This window comes from Lepidothrix coronata, unplaced genomic scaffold (assembly GCF_001604755.1).
Source record: "Lepidothrix coronata isolate B3197 unplaced genomic scaffold, Lepidothrix_coronata-1.0 Scaffold138, whole genome shotgun sequence".
Taxonomy (NCBI): domain Eukaryota; kingdom Metazoa; phylum Chordata; class Aves; order Passeriformes; family Pipridae; genus Lepidothrix; species Lepidothrix coronata.
In genome coordinates, this window is record NW_016690318.1 from 2,231,358 (window position 1) to 2,251,826 (window position 20,469).

At 38.6% G+C, this 20,469-nt stretch overlaps 2 protein-coding genes across 5 annotated transcripts in view; both read left to right on the forward strand.

Annotated features, from left to right (window-relative positions):
- Positions 1-1,868: 1,868 nt before the first annotated feature.
- Positions 1,869-14,775, forward strand: ARHGAP11A (Rho GTPase activating protein 11A). Of its 2 annotated transcripts, XM_017827381.1 has the most exons (12): positions 1,869-2,049; positions 4,385-4,455; positions 4,785-4,881; positions 5,381-5,631; positions 6,096-6,256; positions 6,364-6,510; positions 7,794-7,868; positions 8,524-8,691; positions 9,908-10,043; positions 10,386-10,494; positions 11,305-11,452; positions 11,854-14,775. In XM_017827381.1, the coding sequence occupies exons 1-12, from the start codon at positions 1,912-1,914 to the stop codon at positions 13,437-13,439; spliced, it is 3,087 nt and encodes a 1,028-aa protein (XP_017682870.1). In that variant the 5' UTR covers positions 1,869-1,911; the 3' UTR covers positions 13,440-14,775. The 2 variants fall into 2 exon arrangements, with proteins under 2 accessions (XP_017682870.1, XP_017682872.1); XM_017827383.1 differs by lacking the exon at positions 7,794-7,868 and having other exon boundaries at positions 1,870-2,049.
- A 1,413-nt stretch (positions 14,776-16,188) lies between these two features.
- SCG5 (secretogranin V) overlaps positions 16,189-20,469 on the forward strand; it is a 31,960-nt gene continuing 27,679 nt past the window's right edge. The window contains exons 1-2 of one of the 3 annotated variants that reach the window (XM_017827386.1): positions 16,189-16,310; positions 17,545-17,777. In XM_017827386.1, the coding sequence (XP_017682875.1) occupies positions 17,564-17,777 (214 nt within the window). In that variant the 5' untranslated portion in view covers positions 16,189-16,310; positions 17,545-17,563. Of the gene's footprint in view, positions 16,311-16,566; positions 16,897-17,544; positions 17,778-20,469 lie in introns of those variants that run through there. The other 2 variants (XM_017827385.1, XM_017827384.1) reach the window with 2 other exon arrangements.

A 20,469-nucleotide genomic window follows, 5' to 3' on the forward strand; every position in this document is an offset into this window, starting at 1 on the left:
GGGGGGAAGAAGAAAAATAGCTGTTTTTTTTTTTTTTAACTCAATTTCAAACTAGTGTAATAGATTTGAGTTGGGATGCTACAACTGGTTCCAAAATTATAGTTCTTATTTTCAAAGTAATTTTTCCTCCTCTAGTCTCTATTCGCAAATAAAACAAATATATTAAAATAGTCACCTAAAGATATTAAAATATTTGACAAATGTTTTTAACAAAATTAATAGCTAATACTGTCACTTTAACTATCCTCTGCAAGATATAAAAAGATTATCTCCATCACTTTTTTTTGGTAAAAAAATGCAGCACATACTATAATAATGTGTTTTTTTCTTACATGAATATTGAACAGAAAATACTTGACTTGAAAACTTTTGATATTTTTATCAGATCACAGCTCCCTCTTGTGTAATTAATTCATCATTACTACAAAAAACTAAGTAGAATAGAGATTATTTAAATTAAATTCTATGGTACCTATTTACTTTATTCCTTCATTTTTATTTTTTTCTCATCAGTGATATTTCAGGTTTTGAAATTTCATATTTTCATGTCATTTCAATGCCAGGACAGATGGTAATACCTACAGTAAGTAAATACTTAAGTAGATACTTACGTTTTTTGCATTAAAGCTACATTTAGAGGAATATTACTTTTGCTCAGTGACTTGTGACATTCATAATCAAAATCCTGGAGGCTTACTTGAGAAAATTCATATCTAATCTGTTATTTATTCTTGCTGCTAGGTCTTTTTAGGTTTGGGGGTTTTTTGCTATTTATATTTTGATGACTTTGGGAAAAATTCTAGCTATTCTCTTTTTATTCTCTAGTTTTTGTGTCCGTAAGTGTTCAGAGCACTGTAACAAGCTTATTGTCATTCTATTGTCTAAACTTTGTGGTAATGTCTGTGTCTCAGTGAAGTAAGACTCAGTAACAAAACATGCATAAGGGAAAAGCTGGAAAGCTTATTTTCAGTACAGCACTTTTTTCTGACTCTACACAGAAAGACTGCACTTGATTGATTGGAGTGTTATTGGAACAGAAAATTAAAAAAAAAAGAAGCAGCAGCTCTTTCTATAACAACATAGTGCAAACCCCAAAATGACCCTTCAGGAATAGGTGTATGAGATCATTGTATGGAACAGGCAAGGAACCCCAAATTTAGAAACTCCAAACAAACCTGGCACTAATGGTTTAACTGCCACTTAAATTTAGGAGTGTAGTTTTGTCAAAAGAAAATGATGAGTCCCCTCAGAGGGACCTGCACAGACCCCGAGGCTGATGCAGGGCAAAGCGGTGTCTCTGACTGAAACACATGGGAAGAATCTCGACCTTTTTCATATGCCAATACACAACACCGTTGCAGTCAGGTTCGCTGGAAGAATCCAACTTACTCACAAAACTTTGGTGTGCTGTTTTAAATTGAAACACTCGCAGAGAGACACACTTATTTCCAAGTAACCAACCAACTGAACCATCCCCGAACTCGGCACCGTTGGCCCGACACCTCTGGGAGCGAGCGGCGGGCACGTGGTGGGGCTGGGGAATGAAGGATGCGGGATGGCGGATGGCGGACGCGAGATGCGGGACGGGGGACGCGGAATAGGGGACGCGGGGTGCATCCGGTCCCGCTGTTCCGCTCCCCCTGGCCTTTAGGTAGCCAGTACGATCGCCCGAAAGCGGCGAGCGGGAGCCCTGGGCTGGGTGAGACTAAGAGGCGGCGCGGGTGGCAGGCGCGGCGGGGCAGCCCTGGTGGGCCGTTGGGCGGGCGGGTCCTGATTTCGAACGCAAACGGCCCAATGGGAGGCGCGGGCGGGGCCGCGCGCGGTTCGAGCGGGCGGTGATGGTGCTGTGCGGGGTCTGAGGGGGGACGGGACGGGACGGGACAGGGGGGAGAGAGGGCGGGGGGCGCCGGGATGGCGGAGCAGAGGCGGCGGCTGGTGCGGCTGGCCGTGCTGGAGGAGCTCCGGGTCTCGTACGGGATCAAAGTGAAGAGCGGGAGCTGCCTGGCGGCGGCCAAGGAACCGGCAGCAGCGGCGGCGACGGCGGCGGAGGTGAGCAGGGTGGGGGTGCGGGTGCGCAGAGGGGCCGGGCAGAGCCAAAGCTCACGCGGGTCTGGGGCTTGCCTTGTCCCCGGCGAGGCCGCGGGCGCCGGTTCTGGCACCAGTTCCGTTCCCGTAATGCTGCGGCTCCCGCCGGCCGTGGCGGGGCATTAGTTCCCGCCGCGGGGAGGCCTCTTTCGTTTGCAATGGGGGAAATCGCTTTTTACCCTTTTCCCCAGGGAGCAATTGCTCCCGACAGTCGCCAGACAGCCGTGTTGTGATCCAGGAAGGTAATGGCTCAGTGATACTGGTGCCCTCGCCCCCAGCAGTTCAGGACTTGCGTGTTGCCAGGCGGGCCAGATGGTGGAGGGGATGTGTTCCTCTTTTGTTCGTATACTTGAGGATCTCTGAAATACCCACGCTTGCCTCTGATCTGTGCAAGATTTTTTTGCTTAAAGAGCATTATTTGCATGGTTTCCTAGTATAAGACATAACTATAGGTATTTTGGTGCCGACACCTCTGGCCTTGATTTGCCGGTGGTCCGAGGAATGAAATCTGTCCCATTATCTTAAATACCTATTTTGAATTTGTTGAAGGGAAAAAAAGTGTGTTTTCTGTCTCAGGACTCTTATTTAAAACTAAAGTATCATATGAGTGGCAGCACTGAAGTCCATTTCAGAGGTCTGATCTTCAGGTAGACTCTTAATTTATGAAGTGTGGACCACTGTCAAGTCCTAAACAAGATCCCTGTGCCAGTGATATGGCACAGAACTGAACATCCTCAGACAGAGCTTTCTGTTAGGCTGAGAAGGTATTACACAATGCTGCAGTAATCCTTGGTCAATATAGGCCAAAGAAGTTGTAAAACTCATTCTGGAGTTGGGTTGTTTGGAAAGGGACAAAGCAAGAGTTAATTTAGAATTAGTTTTCTCCCCTTTGTCAATATCAAGCCTACGGTTCTAGACTCTTCTTTTTTTTTTCATTTGAAGGGAAGGTAATACGAACTGTGAGTAATACATGCATATCTTAATAAAATATGTCTATGTTGCTGTCTGTAATACTTAAATTGTATGCAAGGAAGAAAATGTATATTTAAATAACTACTGAGTAAGGCAGGAAAAGCTACAGAATAGCATTTGTTTTGCTGGGGGCATTTTATTTCTGTTGTGAGGGAACAGACATGATTTTATTAACTTTATTGTTTGTCAACTATGAATTTAAGTCACAACTTCAGATACTTCACACAAAACCTAGAGAAGTGAGCAAATCAGTTAGGAATTGTAAATGTTGAATTACAAACCACTGGAATTCTCTATTATGCTATTGTGTAAATACAGGAAAAAAATATTATCTCTTGGAGATAATTTTCTTTTTTCTAGTTTTGGTAGCAACCTGGAACACAATGGCAGGTGTGTTGCTTCTCTTTCCTTATCGTGTTATGTTTGTTTTCTGTAGGACAGATAGGCCCAAAGTGGCCTAATGGGCTAGTTACTGATTAACTATTTTTCTAACATGGTCAGCACTTCAAGTTTCAAGTATAAATGACCAAGAGGTTGCATCCATCTCTAATAACAAGTTGGGCATGATCCCAATCCTCTTCTGGTTGGGAGAGGGACTGGCTTGCATGTTTTGTGAATAGAAATGAAAAAGAGGTGAGGTAAGGAAGTAAAAGTACAAGTTGAAATGTGGGCTTTTATAACTGACACAACTGTGTAGCAGCCCCAGAAATAAACCCGCATTTAAAAAACGCTGGAGGTGAACATCAGTAGTAATGACTGAAGAGATTGCTAATTTTCTAATATGTAACAGATACTTTAATGTCTGGCTAAAATGCTAAATATGAGAGTTCAGAACATTTTTCTAGATTATTCTCTTGAGTTTAATCCTCCCTGAAACAGCAGTTGTGAGTGTCTGAGATGAAAAAAAAAAAATACTTTAAAAAAAAAGAAGTTATTGTGATTGTCTTATGTTGATTTTAAGAAAAATGGGCTTTAGTTAATTTGAAAAGCTAAGGTGAGATTACAAAACAATCTGGTTAGTATCCTTACTGATTTGGGAGCCCTATAAGAAAACTGACTTCTTGTAAAATTAAAAGTGTAAAACATACTCCAGAAAACCTTTGTGCTCTTTCACAATCATCTAGGGTGTTACCTGTAACTAGAATCAGCATAGTCTTTGATATCTAGATGACAGTGCTTTTCCAGACAATACCATCTTATCTGAAAGGCACTGTGTTTTGTCTTAACTACCTTTATATTTGTGCTTGTGGAATGTGTGCTTTTTTGTAATATGCAGTTGATAATTATATCAACTTTTGAGTAATATTAATTGAATTTTATATTTTAGGGTAAAATCTTTGGGATATCTTTTTATGCGCTGCCACGATCACTTGTGCCAGAATATGGTTATATTCCAAGGTAAATTAACAATGTATATTTAGACTTTACACCTACTTTGCTCTCTTTGTAGTACTGAACCCTTGTCAGAAGAAGGAATGCAATATTTCTTCCAGGTCTGCTAAAGCTTATGGTGGATATAAGAATAGTTTCAACTGGGGAAGGAGGGATGCTGAAGTTAGATGGGGAATTCAGAGCCACAGCTCTCATTCAGTTGTATTTCTTTATACTTCTTGTCACTGGCGGAAATTATTCTATATATTAAGTTTATAACAAAACTATGAAATAGTTTATCTGGAAAAAACAAGCTTTATTCTGAGCATTGAATTATGTTACTGTTCTATTCTCAGCTTTCTGGTTGATACTTGTGAATATTTGGAAGAACATGTTCATACTGAGGGACTCTTCAGAAAGTCTGGATCTCTTGTTCGTTTAAAGGCTTTAAAGGTATTCTGTAAAGCTGCTCTTGTTTTTCTTAATAAGCTGCATTTCACTTGATCATCTGCATGTTTTAATATTTGGACTCTCTTCAGTCGTATTCAAGTTTTAATATTGGAAGTAGATTGGTAACATTACATGCTTTAGAAATGAGAGGAGATCTTGTCCAAAAACTGACAGGCTTCCCTTTATTTTTAAAATATTTTGGCCTTGTGACTGAACAAGCTAATTAACAGTTGGGCACACTGGATGCTGTGAGAATATTTGTTTAGCAGTGTTCTCCTAGAGGGTGTGTACATGGGAAACATGTAAATTACACATGTGGTCTGACAACATTGCCTGTGTCTCACTGTAGGTACTGTAGTTGGGTAACACATGACAAGGCTGAAACTAACTGTGGGGAAGATGTGATTGTCTTTTCTGACTTGGGCTAGAGGATTAATGCCTAAACTTAAAATGTGATGATCTGTTGAAGACTTAAAATCATGTTTCTTATGAAAAATTTCAGAGTAAACTGGATCAGGGTGAGAACTGCCTCTCAGCTGCACTGCCATGTGATGTTGCAGGGCTTCTCAAACAGTTCTTTAGAGAGCTGCCAGAACCCATCCTTCCACCTCACCTGCAGGAAGGCCTTGTCAAAGCTCAGCAGCTCGGAAATGAGAAGAAAACTGCAACTGTGCTGCTGTCGTGTTTGATGGCCGACAGAATAATTGAAACTTTGAGATACTTTTTCAACTTCCTGAGAACTGTGTCATTAAGGTGAGTGTGAAGAGAGTGGTTGTAAACAGGCCTAATTCCTTTAACAACTTCTCTTTCCAGGCAAGTGCTGTAACTTTCTGTGAGCAGTTTGAACTTTATTATCTGCAGACATTCATTAGAATTCAGTCATAGTCTTTTATTTCATAAATCTCCAAGCTGGAGACTTGACTTTGTTCAAGCTGTATTTCTCATTCTTCTTTGGAAAGCAAAATTACCATAATCTAACTGATACTTTGCATTCCCCAAAACTGAAGGGGGCCTATAACCTCTATCCTCTTGATTTCAGTGACATAGTTGTGCAGTTACCTGGCCTGGTATGCATAAATCTACACATTAATCTTGTCTTGTTATGTAAGCACTTGAGTAAATAAGTCCATTTTTATTTTTTTAACTGCATTTGTCTTATTTGGTCTTTTCACTGCTGATATCCTGATAACTTGTATAAAAAACCTTTTCTTGTTAAGATCCAGTGAAAACAGAATGGATAGCAGTAATCTGGCAGTGATTTTTGCTCCCAACCTCTTGCACTCAAATGAAAATGAAAAGATGTCAGCTAATATGGAAAAAAAAATTCGCTTGCAAGCTGCCGTTGTGGAAACACTTATTGACCATGCAGCAGAAATCGGTAAGTTGATAAATGTTTAGCAAAATGTCTCACTGCACCAACTCGTATGCAGCTTTTCTTTTCATCTTTTAAGAATAATTTAAAAAAATATTTCTTAACTAATCCAGGACAAGTACCAGAATTTATCTTGGAAAAGATTCCTGCAATGTTGGGTGTTGATGTCTTTCAATCTACTCCCTCACTGTGGGGCCAGGAAGACAGTGAAAATGAATCTCCCAGTGAATGTCAGAGGAGGAGGCACCGAAGTGTTGGGGGTAGGTATGTTGTGTGAAAGTTTCAAAACCAAAAAAAGAATTGAAACTTCAGGTATCCTGATCCTAAATGCTTGCTTTGTCCAAAAGCAGAATAGATGTCTGTGAAACTTGTTGAGCTTGACTTGCAAAGTCTATATAAGACTTCAGTAATCACATTACTTTATTTTATATTTACTCTGAGTTTATTCTAATGTGTCTGTTGTCTACCAAAAAATATATTTTGGTTTGTATGGATTTGTGAACCCAAATTAATATTCCAGCTTTTTGTTGAGTCAGCTGCAGATCCTGTTGCAAAACAGTAAAAGTTGAGTTGTTTGTTCTGTTTTGGTTAGGTTTGGGGTTTTTTTGCTGGTTTTGAAATGATACTTTAACACATACCTTGATAAATCAAGTCTTGAGGAAGTAAGGATACAAATGGCAGGTCTGTTTTTAATTAGAGTAGCTAATTTGTGTTTTGAAGTGTAACTTTGATATTATTGGATACTGTGTGCTCTGGTATCACGGATCTGGGGGTTTGGTGTGTTTTTTTAGTTTGGGGGGTTTTTTTGTTTGGTTTGGTTTTGGTTTTTTTCAATTTTCAGTAGAGTTGGGTGGAGGTTTTTTTGCCAAATGTGGACAATCAAATGGTATATCCTCTCTTCTGCACTCTCAGAGGAAACACTGTGGAATACATATGCTTGACTTGATTCAAATCCACTATAACACTCATCTTGTATGTATTGTTATAAAAATATAGGTATGTATTTAGCTCGTTTAACTGCAGTGTTAAACTTGACAGCAATTGAAATTAAGGCTGTATGATCATATATGTTTAACCAAGGCATGTTTTGTTGTGTAATATGCTTTTCCACTGAAGAAGGGAGACCATCCCAGAGTTGCAAAGTGATAAACACAAATGTTAACATTTTGAGGAGAATCAGTTAGAATTTGGTAGTTCTGTGGAACACGTTCCAATAGTAGGTAGATTCTACTCCTTTTTCAGATGTAGTAAAACACAGCATTACTACATTTTATGTTTCCGAAGATGAGCTTTTAAAAACTACGGGATATCCACCAGATACCATAAAAGTACCACAGCCTGTAGTTTGCTAAGCTTTCCTGTGAACACATGGAAATACAACTGTAGGTTGCAATAGCACTGTAGGTTTTGGTACACGAAACAACCATTTAAACTGATTTCCTTTATCTCTCCCTGAAAAGAATACAGGTTAAACTTGAGTTGAAAATAGAGCAAGACAAACTTCACATTTAAATTTGATTGCTTGGTGTGTCTTGCATTTCAGATATTGTTAGTGGAGCATTGAATAAATTTAAATCTAACAGAACACCCTCCACTACACCTCAACAAGACAAAAGCGGTAGGTATTGGTGTATTTGTACTAAATAAAGCCCATGCAGTATCTTCTATATTTGTTAACTATATTCCACAATTTTTTTTTATCTGAAGAATTAGAACTTATTTGAAGATAAGTGATTAAATTTAAATTGTTTAAAACTGTGAATATAGATACATATTTATTGAGGATACTGCATTTACTGTAATTCTTGGAGCAGCTACAATCACTGCAGCAGTGGGCTGTGTGGTTTACTTCTGGGATTACACAACCAAACTTGTGCTTTTTAGCTAATGCACAACACTAAGGCTTCAGTGCAGTAGTGCAGCATTTTATCATCTTGGGAATGAATTTGCCAGGACTGAAATTCTTTCACACTTACTCTGTCTCCTAAACTTATGGAATATGACTATACTTTTACTTCCTCCTAATACCTATATTAATTAATGTGTGGGTTTGCATTTTCCTTTCTGATACTCTAAACTTGCAAAAAACCCAACAAAATCAAAAACTGAACCCTAAGCCATACTGATTGCTTTGCCTGTTCAAAATGCGTGCACTTTGGCTAAGCTTTTATAACAATTTTCTTTCAGAGTTAAAAAACCCAGAACAACTATTTATTTTAGTAAACCCTGAAACTTTTAAGCTACTATTACAAATTTGATTTTCTTTATTTCAGTCCTTTCGTCAGTGACTCCAGTGGTTCTTACTCCAAGTACCAAGCGTAAACTTCCAACTGATTGCTCTCAGGGCTTGTCCAGCAAGAAGAGACGGTCTTTTAAGCATAGTTTTGCCTTTGAGTTCTTACCAACTAGTATTTTTAACAGCAACTCAACACCAGCATCAGGTACAGTGCCTTCACTTTTTCCTCTTTGCTTGGAGTCGTTGTTTGTGGCTTTTTAATTTAAGTGTACAGTCTTCTGTTCTTGTTAGGCAGTCACTGATGCTCATTACTTTAGTGTTCCTTGCACAACTTCCCCATCTCATTGCATAGTGTATGTTTATGTACATTAGTAGTGTCATGTCACAAGGATTGAGCAAAAGCACAAGTTTTCTATTAATCTCTGACTTGCAGTCCTGATGTCCTTTTACTTTTTCCTCCCTCTGTATCATTGAGGTTATACTCCTGTTTCTGTTTTAGAACACAAATCCATGCCTATGCTTCCAACCTCTTGAAAGTTTTTGCCTTCTGTCTCCTAAATGCTTAAATAGCCGATCTTAGCTCTATGTGAAATATGATTGTTGCTATTATAAAGGTTCTTTCATGTATCCAATCACTTCTTGTTTTCTCTAGATGCTAAATAATCTCAAAACTCGAAAGAATCATTTTTACTTTTGTTTGGTTGCGCTTTAGTACCACTTTATTCTACTAGAGCGCTTTCAGCTGTCAGGCTCTTCTGCAGATCCTGGTGGGTTTTTTTTGTTTGGTTGGTTCTTTAATGTCCTGCCAACTGAAGTTAGTCTGAAAAAAATTTCTAGATTGGCTGTTTGTTTTGCCTGAAGATTATTCCCCCCCCCCAAATGAGTGATCTTAAACTTACTGCTTTTGTTTATTAAATCATTTCATGTTCTCTGAAATTCTTGGTTTTGTGCATCAGCAAATCAAAACGATGACATTTTGTAAAGATAGTATAATGCATGTGTTTCATAAAAAAAGTTCAGCAGTAGAACAGCAACTCTTTTCTTTATTGTTTCTTTAACCGTTCTGGCTAGGTACGTAAAAAAAATAAATACTGCAAATAATATTGAGACTGAATCTAATTTTTCTTACTAAGCTCTTAATTTGAGGAACTGATTTGATGATAGCAGTGTGGAAACTTACTTGAGGTAGTGATATCAGTAGCATGTAATTGCATTCCAGCCACTTTTATGGGTGCTACAAGGAACAGCTTCATTTAATATTAAAGTGGAAGTCAAAGTAATTTCAAGCCAGCACTCCACAAAATAAGAAAACAAATCTTGTGCTGTTTAAAAACCCATTCTTCATTGTGTTAACTGTTAAGTCTTAACCTGAAAAAATGTGACTATTTTAAATTCATATAAATATAATTTTGTTCCTGTAGTTCACTTTGAAGCAAGTCCCTGTGTGTCTCTTGAGTCATCACAAACCTCACTGTCCCCTTCAACCATGGGTGAAAATCATCTGTCTAGTACAGGGAACAGAAGAAGTAAAAGACTTGCAAGCAAAAAATTATACAGGTAAATTTGCCTTAACTCTCAGAACATAAAGATAAATTGGAAAGATGGGTCTACACCTCTTGACTAATGATATGTAAAAGTCTCAATCTGTCTCTAAAATTACCTTTTTTGGTAGCAACTTGTGTAGTAATCTTAAAATGACCAGATCTTCCAATGTGGCAAAATGGAGCTCAAAACAAAATAAGAACTGGTATAGTACCTTCCTGTGCCTGGTAAAAAAAGGTTGGCAAGAAGGCAATAAAGTAAGTAAAACTAAAGGAAATAACCATAAATGTCAGGATGTTTTCACTGCCCTCCTGAAGAGTTTTTTTACGTGTCACTTCTTCCCCTCTCTTCTCCCAGGGCTGAATCAGGAAAGACAGGTTGTTTTTCTCCAAAGATAAGCCGAAAAGAAATGGTTCGTAGGTCATTGCGCTTGAAATTTGGTTTGGGGAAAAGCAATAGAGAAATGGTAAGTATTCTGCTTCTAACCCAGTCTTCTTGTTAGTGTGCAGATTTTAATCCAAAGTTTTGGGCACTGATTTTCAGTAGCAAGAAGGACTTATTTTGTAATGGAGGGGATCACAGCATTAACTGGACCTGCTAGCTGTCAAGTACAAGAAGCCCGAGGTTTATTTTCATAGCAGTAACTGATCAGCTTGTACTGTGTTTAGCTGGGATGGAACAAGAGGCTGAGGGAAGGGCAGCTGACCTGAATTGACCAAGGAGTGATTCTGTGCCATATAATGTCAAGCTCACTAGTAAAACTGGGATGGGGATAGTTTTTGAAAAGTAGCCACTTCTCAGGGGCTTGTTGAGAATTGATCTACTTGTTGTAAATGATGGCCTTTGTATGGTGTGGGTTTGGATTTTTTTGTTTGTTTGCTTTTGTCTGTGATGTGTCTGTGTCTTTCTTTTTTTACCTTTCCAATTCTCCTCCTCATTCTGTTGGGGAATGAGGAAAGCAAGCATGTGTCTGAATGGGACCTTGCCTGCCAGCTGGGATCAACCCCACCACACTTGTGATCAGTAGGTCTCACAGCTCCTGAACTTCTGACCTTGCAAAGCCTATGCACAGAATCACTCTGTTCAGAGTGTGATTAAGTCTACCTTACTGCAGGTAGGCTGTTCCCTACCTAGGTCTACAGAGAATCAAGGGAAGATAAAATGTGGCCAAGAAAATGCTGCTGTGGCTGATTTGCATAGCCTTTTCCTGGAGGTTCATCTTTAAATGAGATTACAAGTTTATATAAATGCAACTAACACTTTGTGTTTGTTCAAGAATATTGTATCAGGATGTACAGTTGGCAATAGATCTGAAAATATTGGAAGGCGTCTTGCAAGTCAGCAAGGTTTGGAAAACAGAATGGAATGTGGAAAAAGGGATGGACTCTTCAGCCCATATGCCAATGAAAAATTCCCTAAGAAAGGTAATTATCTTACTGAGTATATTAGATGGGGGAAACTTTTACTTTTGTTTTTGTAAAGCATAAGTAACTTTATGGATAAAAGTATAAAAGCAATTGGATTAGAAGTGTGCTTCTAGCTAAAGTTACTTTAGTGTTAGTGGCTTCTGGGGAAAAAGAATTGGTTTAGGATAGGCTTGCTGTGTTTGTAGTGCATTTTAGTAGTTCTATTTTGTTAGTTAAGTGAGATGCATGATTCCAGTTCTTAATATTGCAACCTTTTTTCACATTTCTGAAATTTAAAGGAGCAATGGTGTCTTTAAATTCAGTGCTGCTTGGACAATTAGTTTTTTAGTAAGAATTTTGCCTATAATTATTGTTAAAATCACAAGATACTCTTCTTAAACATTGATATTTATTTTAAGGTTCAAGGAATGCAAGCAAGTCAGAAGAAAACTTGCTAACTCCAAAATGTGACAATAAGGTAGTTCACCGAATGTCATGGAATAGTCCTGCTGTTATGGATTCTCAGGTGATCAGCAAGAGTGAGCAGATTCTGCCAGGACACCCTGAAATGAGAGTTGGCTCTTCAGAATCTGTTTCGTTATCTGGAAAGCCACCACTTGTTCCAGATGAATTCAAATCCACAACTGTAAGCAAACAAGACAACAACTTGGAACTTGTGCTTTCTGAAGAGGAAAGTAACTCAACTGCAGAAACATTACTGAAAGTTAAGCAAGCCTTCTCTGCATCTGGAAGTATTCATCACAATTTGATAGGTGATAAGTTTTCTCTCATGAATGTGGCAGGTGAAACATTAAATGAAACTCTATGTCCCCCAGGGCTCACTCCAGGGAAAGAATTGTTAACTGAAGAAGTTTCTGAAAATCTAGCAAATGTAAAATCCAGAGAGCTGTTGCACCAACTTAATCAGTCTTCTGCTGCTGATAAACAGCAATCAAAACCCCCTGAAATTAAAGTTTTGGAGAAAAGAAACTTTAAAACATCTCTTGAGATTGAACTTCAGGTCCCAAAACTAGATACAAAAAAAGTAACAGAATTTCCTGTGCCTCAAGTACTGGACAGGGAAGACAAGTTAACTGTTCAGAACAGTTCAACAAAAGATGACTTAAACAAATTAGATTTCTTTGGAAGGAAAGAGGAAATAGAATTAATACACTCACAAACAGCTGAAAACTGTGTGGTAAAATGCTGTAATTTAGAAGAAGGTACTGCTAAACTTTCTTCAGCAGGACAGCTTCCTACTTTACAGTTGCCTAAATTGCAAAATGAAGTAGGCAACAAATACTTGAAAGCTGAAAATTCTGCTAAAACTTTAACTAAAACATCAACTGTTTCTGATAGTGGAAAGGTTTCTGACCACATACAGTGGTTCAACAAGCTTTCATTAAATGATCCAAGTTCTGCAAGCGAAACTAAACCGCCTCTGAAATTTCAACGTACTCCAGTTAGACAGTCTGTAAGAAGAATGAATTCCTTGTTGGAGGCTAACAGACGATCTGTAAGCTCTCGGCCACTTAAATCAAGCAGTGTTTGTTCACCACTTGTTAAATCTTTGAGCTGTGATTCTGCACTATTCTCCTGCACAGAAAAGCCCTCAAAGAATTCCACGGTTTTGCCATGCAGGAGTGAAAGTATGTGTGACCAAATTTCTGTATCTCATAAGCAGCTAGACTTAACATCTAAATCACTTTGCAGGCCATCAAATCCATCAGAGAAGCCTGATGTTTCTGTCAGACCTGCTGGAATCCATGATCAAAAAGTGACTGTTCCTCCATCAAAATCTGTTCTAGAAGATCTAACCAATCATGAAACGGTTAAATCCAGTTTGAAAGTTAATGCAAATATAAATATTCAAGGTGCTGCCCCAGAAAAATCTACAATCGCAAGAAGTGCTCCAGGAAAAGAAAGAGTTCGTTATAGAGGTTCTCCAAAGAATCCAATATCTAAAGTGAAATTGCTACCAACTGCAAAGCCAGTAGACTTATAAGATCAAATATCATGTCTAAATGGGTTCATTGTAACTTGGTTAACCTTTAGAAAGATCTAAATTTTTATGATTTTTTTTTTAACTCTAATTATTTGTAATTTTTGATTTATTTTAACTGCGTGAGTCGTGGAGATGTACAAATATTAATTTGTTTTGTGTTGAGGTTTTCTTCATTTACTGAAACGTCTGTAAATGCTAGTCGGTTCAACTAAATGAATTTAACTTCTAAAACAAAAATAACCTGTTTCTACAAATGTTTGTGTTAGATCTCAAATTTGATTATTTAAGCTTCTAAAAACACGCTGCATCTCCCAAAACAGTTTTTGCAGTATTTAGATTAAGTACCAAGTTTAAAAAAACCCCAAACTTCTCAAATATTTAAAACAAAACTAACAGACATCGGAAAGAAAATATCTTGATGCTGAGTAGTGGTAGTTAAAGCTATTTACTTTTTAGTTTTAAGTGTGCTGTAGCACTACTCGGTACTACGAAGTTGGATCTTATATGAGCCTACTTCTTCTGAGACAATGTTTTTTATTTCTACTGGAGTAAATTGGGAGCATATTTTCCTTGTTGAGTAGGTAAATGTCAAAATAAAATTCGTGCGTGCACACACACTGGAGAATTATTAGAACACATGGAAAACAAATGTGAAGTTTATTCAAAAAGCAAAAAAAACTTAAAAACTTCATCCGGTGATGTGCTCTGCAATAGGTACCAAGTATTTTCAGTTGTGAGCAGTAAAATGTTTTATTTTAATATGAGAGGGGAGTTTTAACTTATTTTTAGAGCAATAGAATAGTGTTAACTAGATGGTGCAGAAGCTGGTTTTAGATGCCGAAAGTGTTTCAAGAGATGAATGTAAGAAGCCATAGTGTGTTAAAAGTTGATTCGCACAAGCAAATGTTTATATTTTTTAGAATGAAAACTGTTTATGTCTGTCATCAGTTGTAAAATTATTTAAGAGTAAACACTTGAAACTATTCATTAGCTTTTTATAAATGCGAATGGTTTATTGGCAAAATGTTAGAGCTGAAGCACTGGATATTTTGGTTTTAATAAAACCATTGTTTTTTTCCCTTTTCTGAACTTGTTCTTCTATAATGACTTAGAAAGTTAGATCATGTTGTTATATGCACACTGTAGGCACCAAAATTAGTAAGGCTGAGAAAACTGAAGTCAGAAGCAAATCTGTTCTGGCTGTCTTTTTTGTTCATCTTAGATACAGTTTGGTGATTCTCACAACTAACAAAAGGCATGGTGCAACACAGTTTATCAGCAGTAGTCTTCTGACCTTCTTAAGGAGTATGTTAATAAAAGGAATAGTTCTTTCTGTTCCCTGCCTCCTTCCCTATGTGTCTACCAACTTGCAAGCTGAATCTGTTCAGCTGGTTGATCTGGTGGAAACCTCCTCTCTCACTCTGTTTGCTACATTACTGTTAAGATCTAGGACTATGGAAACAGCCTTTAGAATATCTTAACAGGATTGTTTGGTGTTGTGGTTAAATATGGGAAGCTTCAGTTTCATGAAACAAAGGAGTTGATGTAACAGTTCACCACCATCCAAAGAGGAAGCTCCTTCTCTTGGCAACATGCTCTTACCCTCTGCCTTTAGCTGCTGCTGGTAGATCCTTCAGTTGATTAAATGCAGGCACCAGAGAACCACATTTTGTATCTTCTCACTGAGGTAAATAAGGATCAGCAAAACAACTGCCAGCTTTCATAGCAGATGTAAGGAGGTAGGAGCTGAAAATAGGACAGAAGGAAATGAAGGCAATGTCAGGAAGAAAATGAGATCTGACTCCTGTAATAGTGAGCTGTCATATCAATTTTTGTTTGAAAGAGTAAGTCTTGAGGTTTTTTTCCTGTTATATACCAAATATTTTGAATGCTAGTGCAGCTTTGACAAGGTGTCCCAGATGGAGCAGTAAGCTACTTTTGATGATCGATGCAAGCCAATCTTGAACCACTAGATTTAGGTGTCAGAAAGGGAGAATTTGGTAGGGCCTTGACAAAGAAAGCTTTAAATGCCATAAAAAAAATTGTCAAAGTTTAGGCTCTGTTTTTACAGGTTTTGCAGAACAGTTTGGATATATATCCATTTCTATAAAGTTGATTATGTTTTGCAGAAAGAAACACTAGATGCCAAGTAGAAGTCCCTACTGCTTAATCTTGCTTGTATAATGTACTATAGAACAGCAAAAAGAGAGAATAGTCTACATTTGAAAGTGTATGCCATGGTTCTCCTGGGGTTTATGTAGTATAATCTCAGAGCTTCTCTTTAGCTAGCTATCCTAAAATGGAATGTGACACATTCCCATCAGTAGCAGTGAAGATGTGATACGTAAATTAGCCTTTAGAAGTTACCATTTTGACAAGTGCTATTACGTGGTGCACTTCATTCTTTTACAGTTTTCTTCTTGCTAACCTTTGCTATGTGTACAGATCAGCTTAATCTGGGGACCTTCACCTATAAATCCTTGGAGACAGTTCCCATGTTGATACCTTGTAAACCTGTAGTTAGGTAAATGCTATCATTCCATAAGTAAATCATATTATTCTGGGAAGAGAAATCACAGCGAGAAGATGGATACAGTCCCAGGAATATGTAATAGTTTATTTCTGTAACTGTTAATCCATCACAACCCTTCAGTTTTATTTTTAGACTATTGTGTTTAGCTGAAAAGGGAGATCTTTAATATCTCCCCAAGCTTTGTGTCATCTTCTTAACGGGACGAGCCCACGCCACGAGGGCACGGTCCCTGCACGTACCTCGGGCAGCTCCCGGTGCGGGGGAGAGGCCGTGTCTGCGCACGGAGGATGCGCGGCCGCGGAGCCGCCGCACCCGCAGAGCCGCGCTGGGAGCGGGAGGTGAGCGGGGCGCTCCGCGGTGCGGCGGGGCCCGGCCCGGCCCGGCCCGGCCCGGGGGTCCGTGCTGCCGCAGGGCTGCCCTGGGGCCGGGTCACGGCCCAGCTGCCCGGGGGGGCGGCACAGAAGGGCGCGGTGGTGCGGGCAGCGGAGTGGCAGCCCTGCTCCTCTGCGGATTAAAGGGAACGTTCTGTAGAAAGCGGGCTTTCTTCCTCGATACAGAGGCTGCAGAGGCTGCTGAAGCGGGAGGGTTGCGAGGGGCGTGCGGTGCGGTGGGGGAGCCGCGCACAGGCGTAGCTGGGAATATTCCCAGCATTGGGGTTTTCAGCCATTTTTGCCTCAAAGACGTTTCCAGGTGCCTTGCGTCGAGCGGCTGGAGTATTGGAGCATCTTTAACTGTCTGGAGTGGAGAAATCAGACAGCTGTGCGTGTGTTAAGGACACACGGGAGGGCACCAGGGGGAGTGGAGGGGTTTTTGTTTATCTAAGGGATTGGAAGTGATGCATTTTAATTATTTTCTGATGTGAGGGGAAAAGCAGCTTTGAGAAAACAAGCGTTGTAATTAAAATTCAGCCTTTCGAAGAGGACAGTAAGTGGTGCTTGGTTGTTTTTCTTTTTGTTGTTGGCTTTGGGGTTTTTTTTCCTAATTAAACTACACTGAGCAGCCATTTAGTGAAAGGGATTCAAGGAAACAAACCAATTTGCTTCAGGTGGGAAAGATGATGCATATGAAGTAGGCAGCCTTTTGTTTTCAGCTGCAAAAAACCATATCTAGGTTGTTCAGAGGTCTCTCATTATTCATTTTGCAGTCAATGCAAGAATAGAGCTTGGAAAATACAGTTCCTGCCTGAATAGTTCTTAGTCCAGAGCTTTATAAAATAGCATAATAAGCATGGGGGGAGGGGGGAAGGGGAGGGGTGTAGTGGATGACGTATTCTCATTAAATGAAAAAGTGGATTAATTTTGTTTGCAGTGACTGTTAATGAATGTTATGGGCAAATACAAATCAGAAAACTGATTTCTGCAGTTTGCTACTTAATATTTCTTTTAAAAGGGAAGAACGAACCCACCCTGTTCCCCCCCCCAAGTTTCCACCTGGCTAGACTTTCAGCTGCCCCTAGAAGCTGTGGTAGTAAACTGTTATGTCCGGTGGTAATATCAGATGTTATTTCCACCATGTGTACAGGACTTTTTTTCCCCACTATAATTTATAATCAAATTCTTTTCTTTTTCACAGGATAAAAGTGGCTACCACTATGATAACTACCTTGTTTTGCAACATGATATTTCTGCTGGCATTTGGATTGGCTTCAGCGTTTAGCCACAGCCCTAGAATGCCTGACAGGGTTACTGAAGCAGATATACAAAGGCTCCTCCATGGGGTTATGGAGCAATTGGGCATTGCCAGACCCCGTGTAGAATATCCAGCACACCAGGCTATGAATCTTGTTGGTCCACAGAACATTGAAGGTAGCTGATTTCTACTTTGACTTGTGATGAATTTATTAGTATGCTTTGGTAATAATTAATATTTTGTTTATAGATGCAGAAAGAATATCCTGAGTTTAAAATCATGGACTTCTTCACCATGTTGTTGCTTGATCTTTGTTTTAATATCATCATTCATCTTCTACCTTCATTAATGTAATGATTTTGGCAGAAGTAGTGGGGTTTTTTAATGTACAGGCTTTGCAGAAAAAGTTACATTACCTTAGCAGTGTCTCATCTCTAGTAGCTCAAAACTACAGCTTTACTAAATTATGCCTGAATATTGTGCATAAATATATCACATATATGTTCTATAATAAACAAATGTGACCTATAGAGTCCAAATCTCTTGGATTTTTATAAACATTTGCAGACCAAAAGAGATCAAGTGTTTGCAGTGGCATGCAAGATAAAGGGATAAACCTTACATTGGGATTTTTCCTTCATGCTGCAGAACCCTGTAGGATTCTGCAGGATCCATTCTGGAGCGCACAGGGGGAAGCCAGGGCTCGAGATGCAGGTGGGAAGGATATGGGTGCTCCTCTCCCTGCATCTGTAAGTAGCACCTCAACACTGTATTGCTGTGATGAATGCTCTGGGCTCAGCTTCATTTGTTTTGGCCAATACCTCTGATCTCACACTGTGTAAGTTTTCCTTGGAATAAGTCTTTTATAGCTATGTAAATCATCTGAAATATCGGGCTCAAATGTTAGAGTATTGTGATAGTGTTACAATGTGTTGCTGTTTTAACTGTACAAACTAGCTTTTATTTTGGCATGACAGCAAAAGCTTGCAGGTATGCAACTCCAAATATTATTGTTTAAGTTCGAACAACATCAAAACAGAGCAGAAGCTCTCAATCTTTCTCTCAGAATTAAACCACTTTGACACAGTGTAGCAAGTCTCCACATTCCATAAGTCTATGTTCTTTATTTTATCGTCATTCTGATCTACAGACTATCCTATCCAAACAGATACAATTGCTCTAATGGAGGCTAAGGAGAGGATTAAAACTGAATAGGCATTTCTACCAGATAATTGCAGACCTAACTTTATAAATTTTCTAAAGAAACTTTGATGGACATATGTTTTTCTGCAAACTTAAATGACAGAGACTAGACTTAAAGAGTATAATTTGGTCTGTGCTCTTTTCTCCTCTTTTATGAATGTTCATAAATGGAGAAATTAGGACAGACTGGTAGAGTAATTTTACTCTCCATCTTCCTCTTTCCCCTAGACTTTAAAAAAAAAATCCTTAAAAAATATAAGCAAATCTGAGTATCTGGCAAATACTTAATCTCAGCTGTTTACCATTACTTTCTAATTACAATATTAGCAAAACCAAAATAGGAATCTCTTAATATTGAAAATTTTCTAGTGCCTGTGAGACTCAAATAATGCTAGTTTTTGTCATCCATATAGTTCTTCCAGAAACAGCAGGTTGACAAATTTTTTTTTTTTACCTACTTTTTTTCTTGTTTTCTCTCGTTTCTCTCATTTGGTTGGTTTTTTGATGTAAAAAACCCCCTGTGTATATAACAGAGTGAAACTGAAAGGTGATAAACCCAGTTAATTTATCATATTTAACACTCTCCTCTTGATCACGAGGACGTCTCTTTTTTTCTTCACGCGTACCATGGGTATTTAACATCCTATTGAGATATTTCTGCAAAAGAAAAATGGTCTTGTGAGATGACTGCTATCAATCAGCGTAGAAATAGACAAGCAAATCAGACCTTTGTAACAAATGCTGCTTTTCATGGAATGTTCTGCAGTAAGTTTTTCAGATAGTAATCACTTGCTCTTTCTTTGGTTTCTTTTGATGATATGTGTCTATTTATAGATAGATATCTCTTAAAGTATCTGATTAGAAACATCAGCCTACTGTTGGTTGCAGTTTCAAATGGTCTTTCATCGTTTCACACAGTGTTTTCTCATACTGCTTTTTTTAAAAAGTACTATAATTCAGTAAATTTTCACCATGAGTTTATCTTTAAATATAGACCATAGGATAGTTAATTCATCAAAACTTGCATTTCGTTCTATATGGGTGATTTTAACTATTACGTTGTGAAAGACTTCACAATTGAATATACCAATTACTAATCAGTTAACAAGGCTCTGTTTCATCCTCTTTGAATATTTATTTCTGCTTAATCTGGAGAGAAACCTGCATGATGGGTTTGACTTTCTATTAGGTATCTACTTTGGAAACAGAACTGCTAAAATGGCATGGTAAGACATCTATTCAAAACAGTCTAGTTCTGTAAGAGATACATAATGCTTTCATATATGGTATCTGCCTCAAAAACTGCAGTTTTTACTGTTTTCCCCACAACCTGCCCACTACTCAATTCTTGACAGGGGATTGACATCCCAGTGGCTCCAGTCAGCCAACATTTTCTGATCAAAAGAGAATAGAGCTGGATTCAGGCAAGGACCTCATTCTCTGGTGAGGAATGAGCATAGGAGGCATTTGAATGAGGAATCCTATGAGTTAATGACCTATGATGGATAAATTAAGTGTAATGCTCAGTACAGTAAAAACATAATGACTTTTCTGAATGGTGTTTTGCTTGTTCGTTTGTTTGAGAGGGGAGGAAAAGGGACACGGATCTTACACACATATTTTATGATATTCAGTCACATCATGCAGAAACAGAATTCTCTCAGA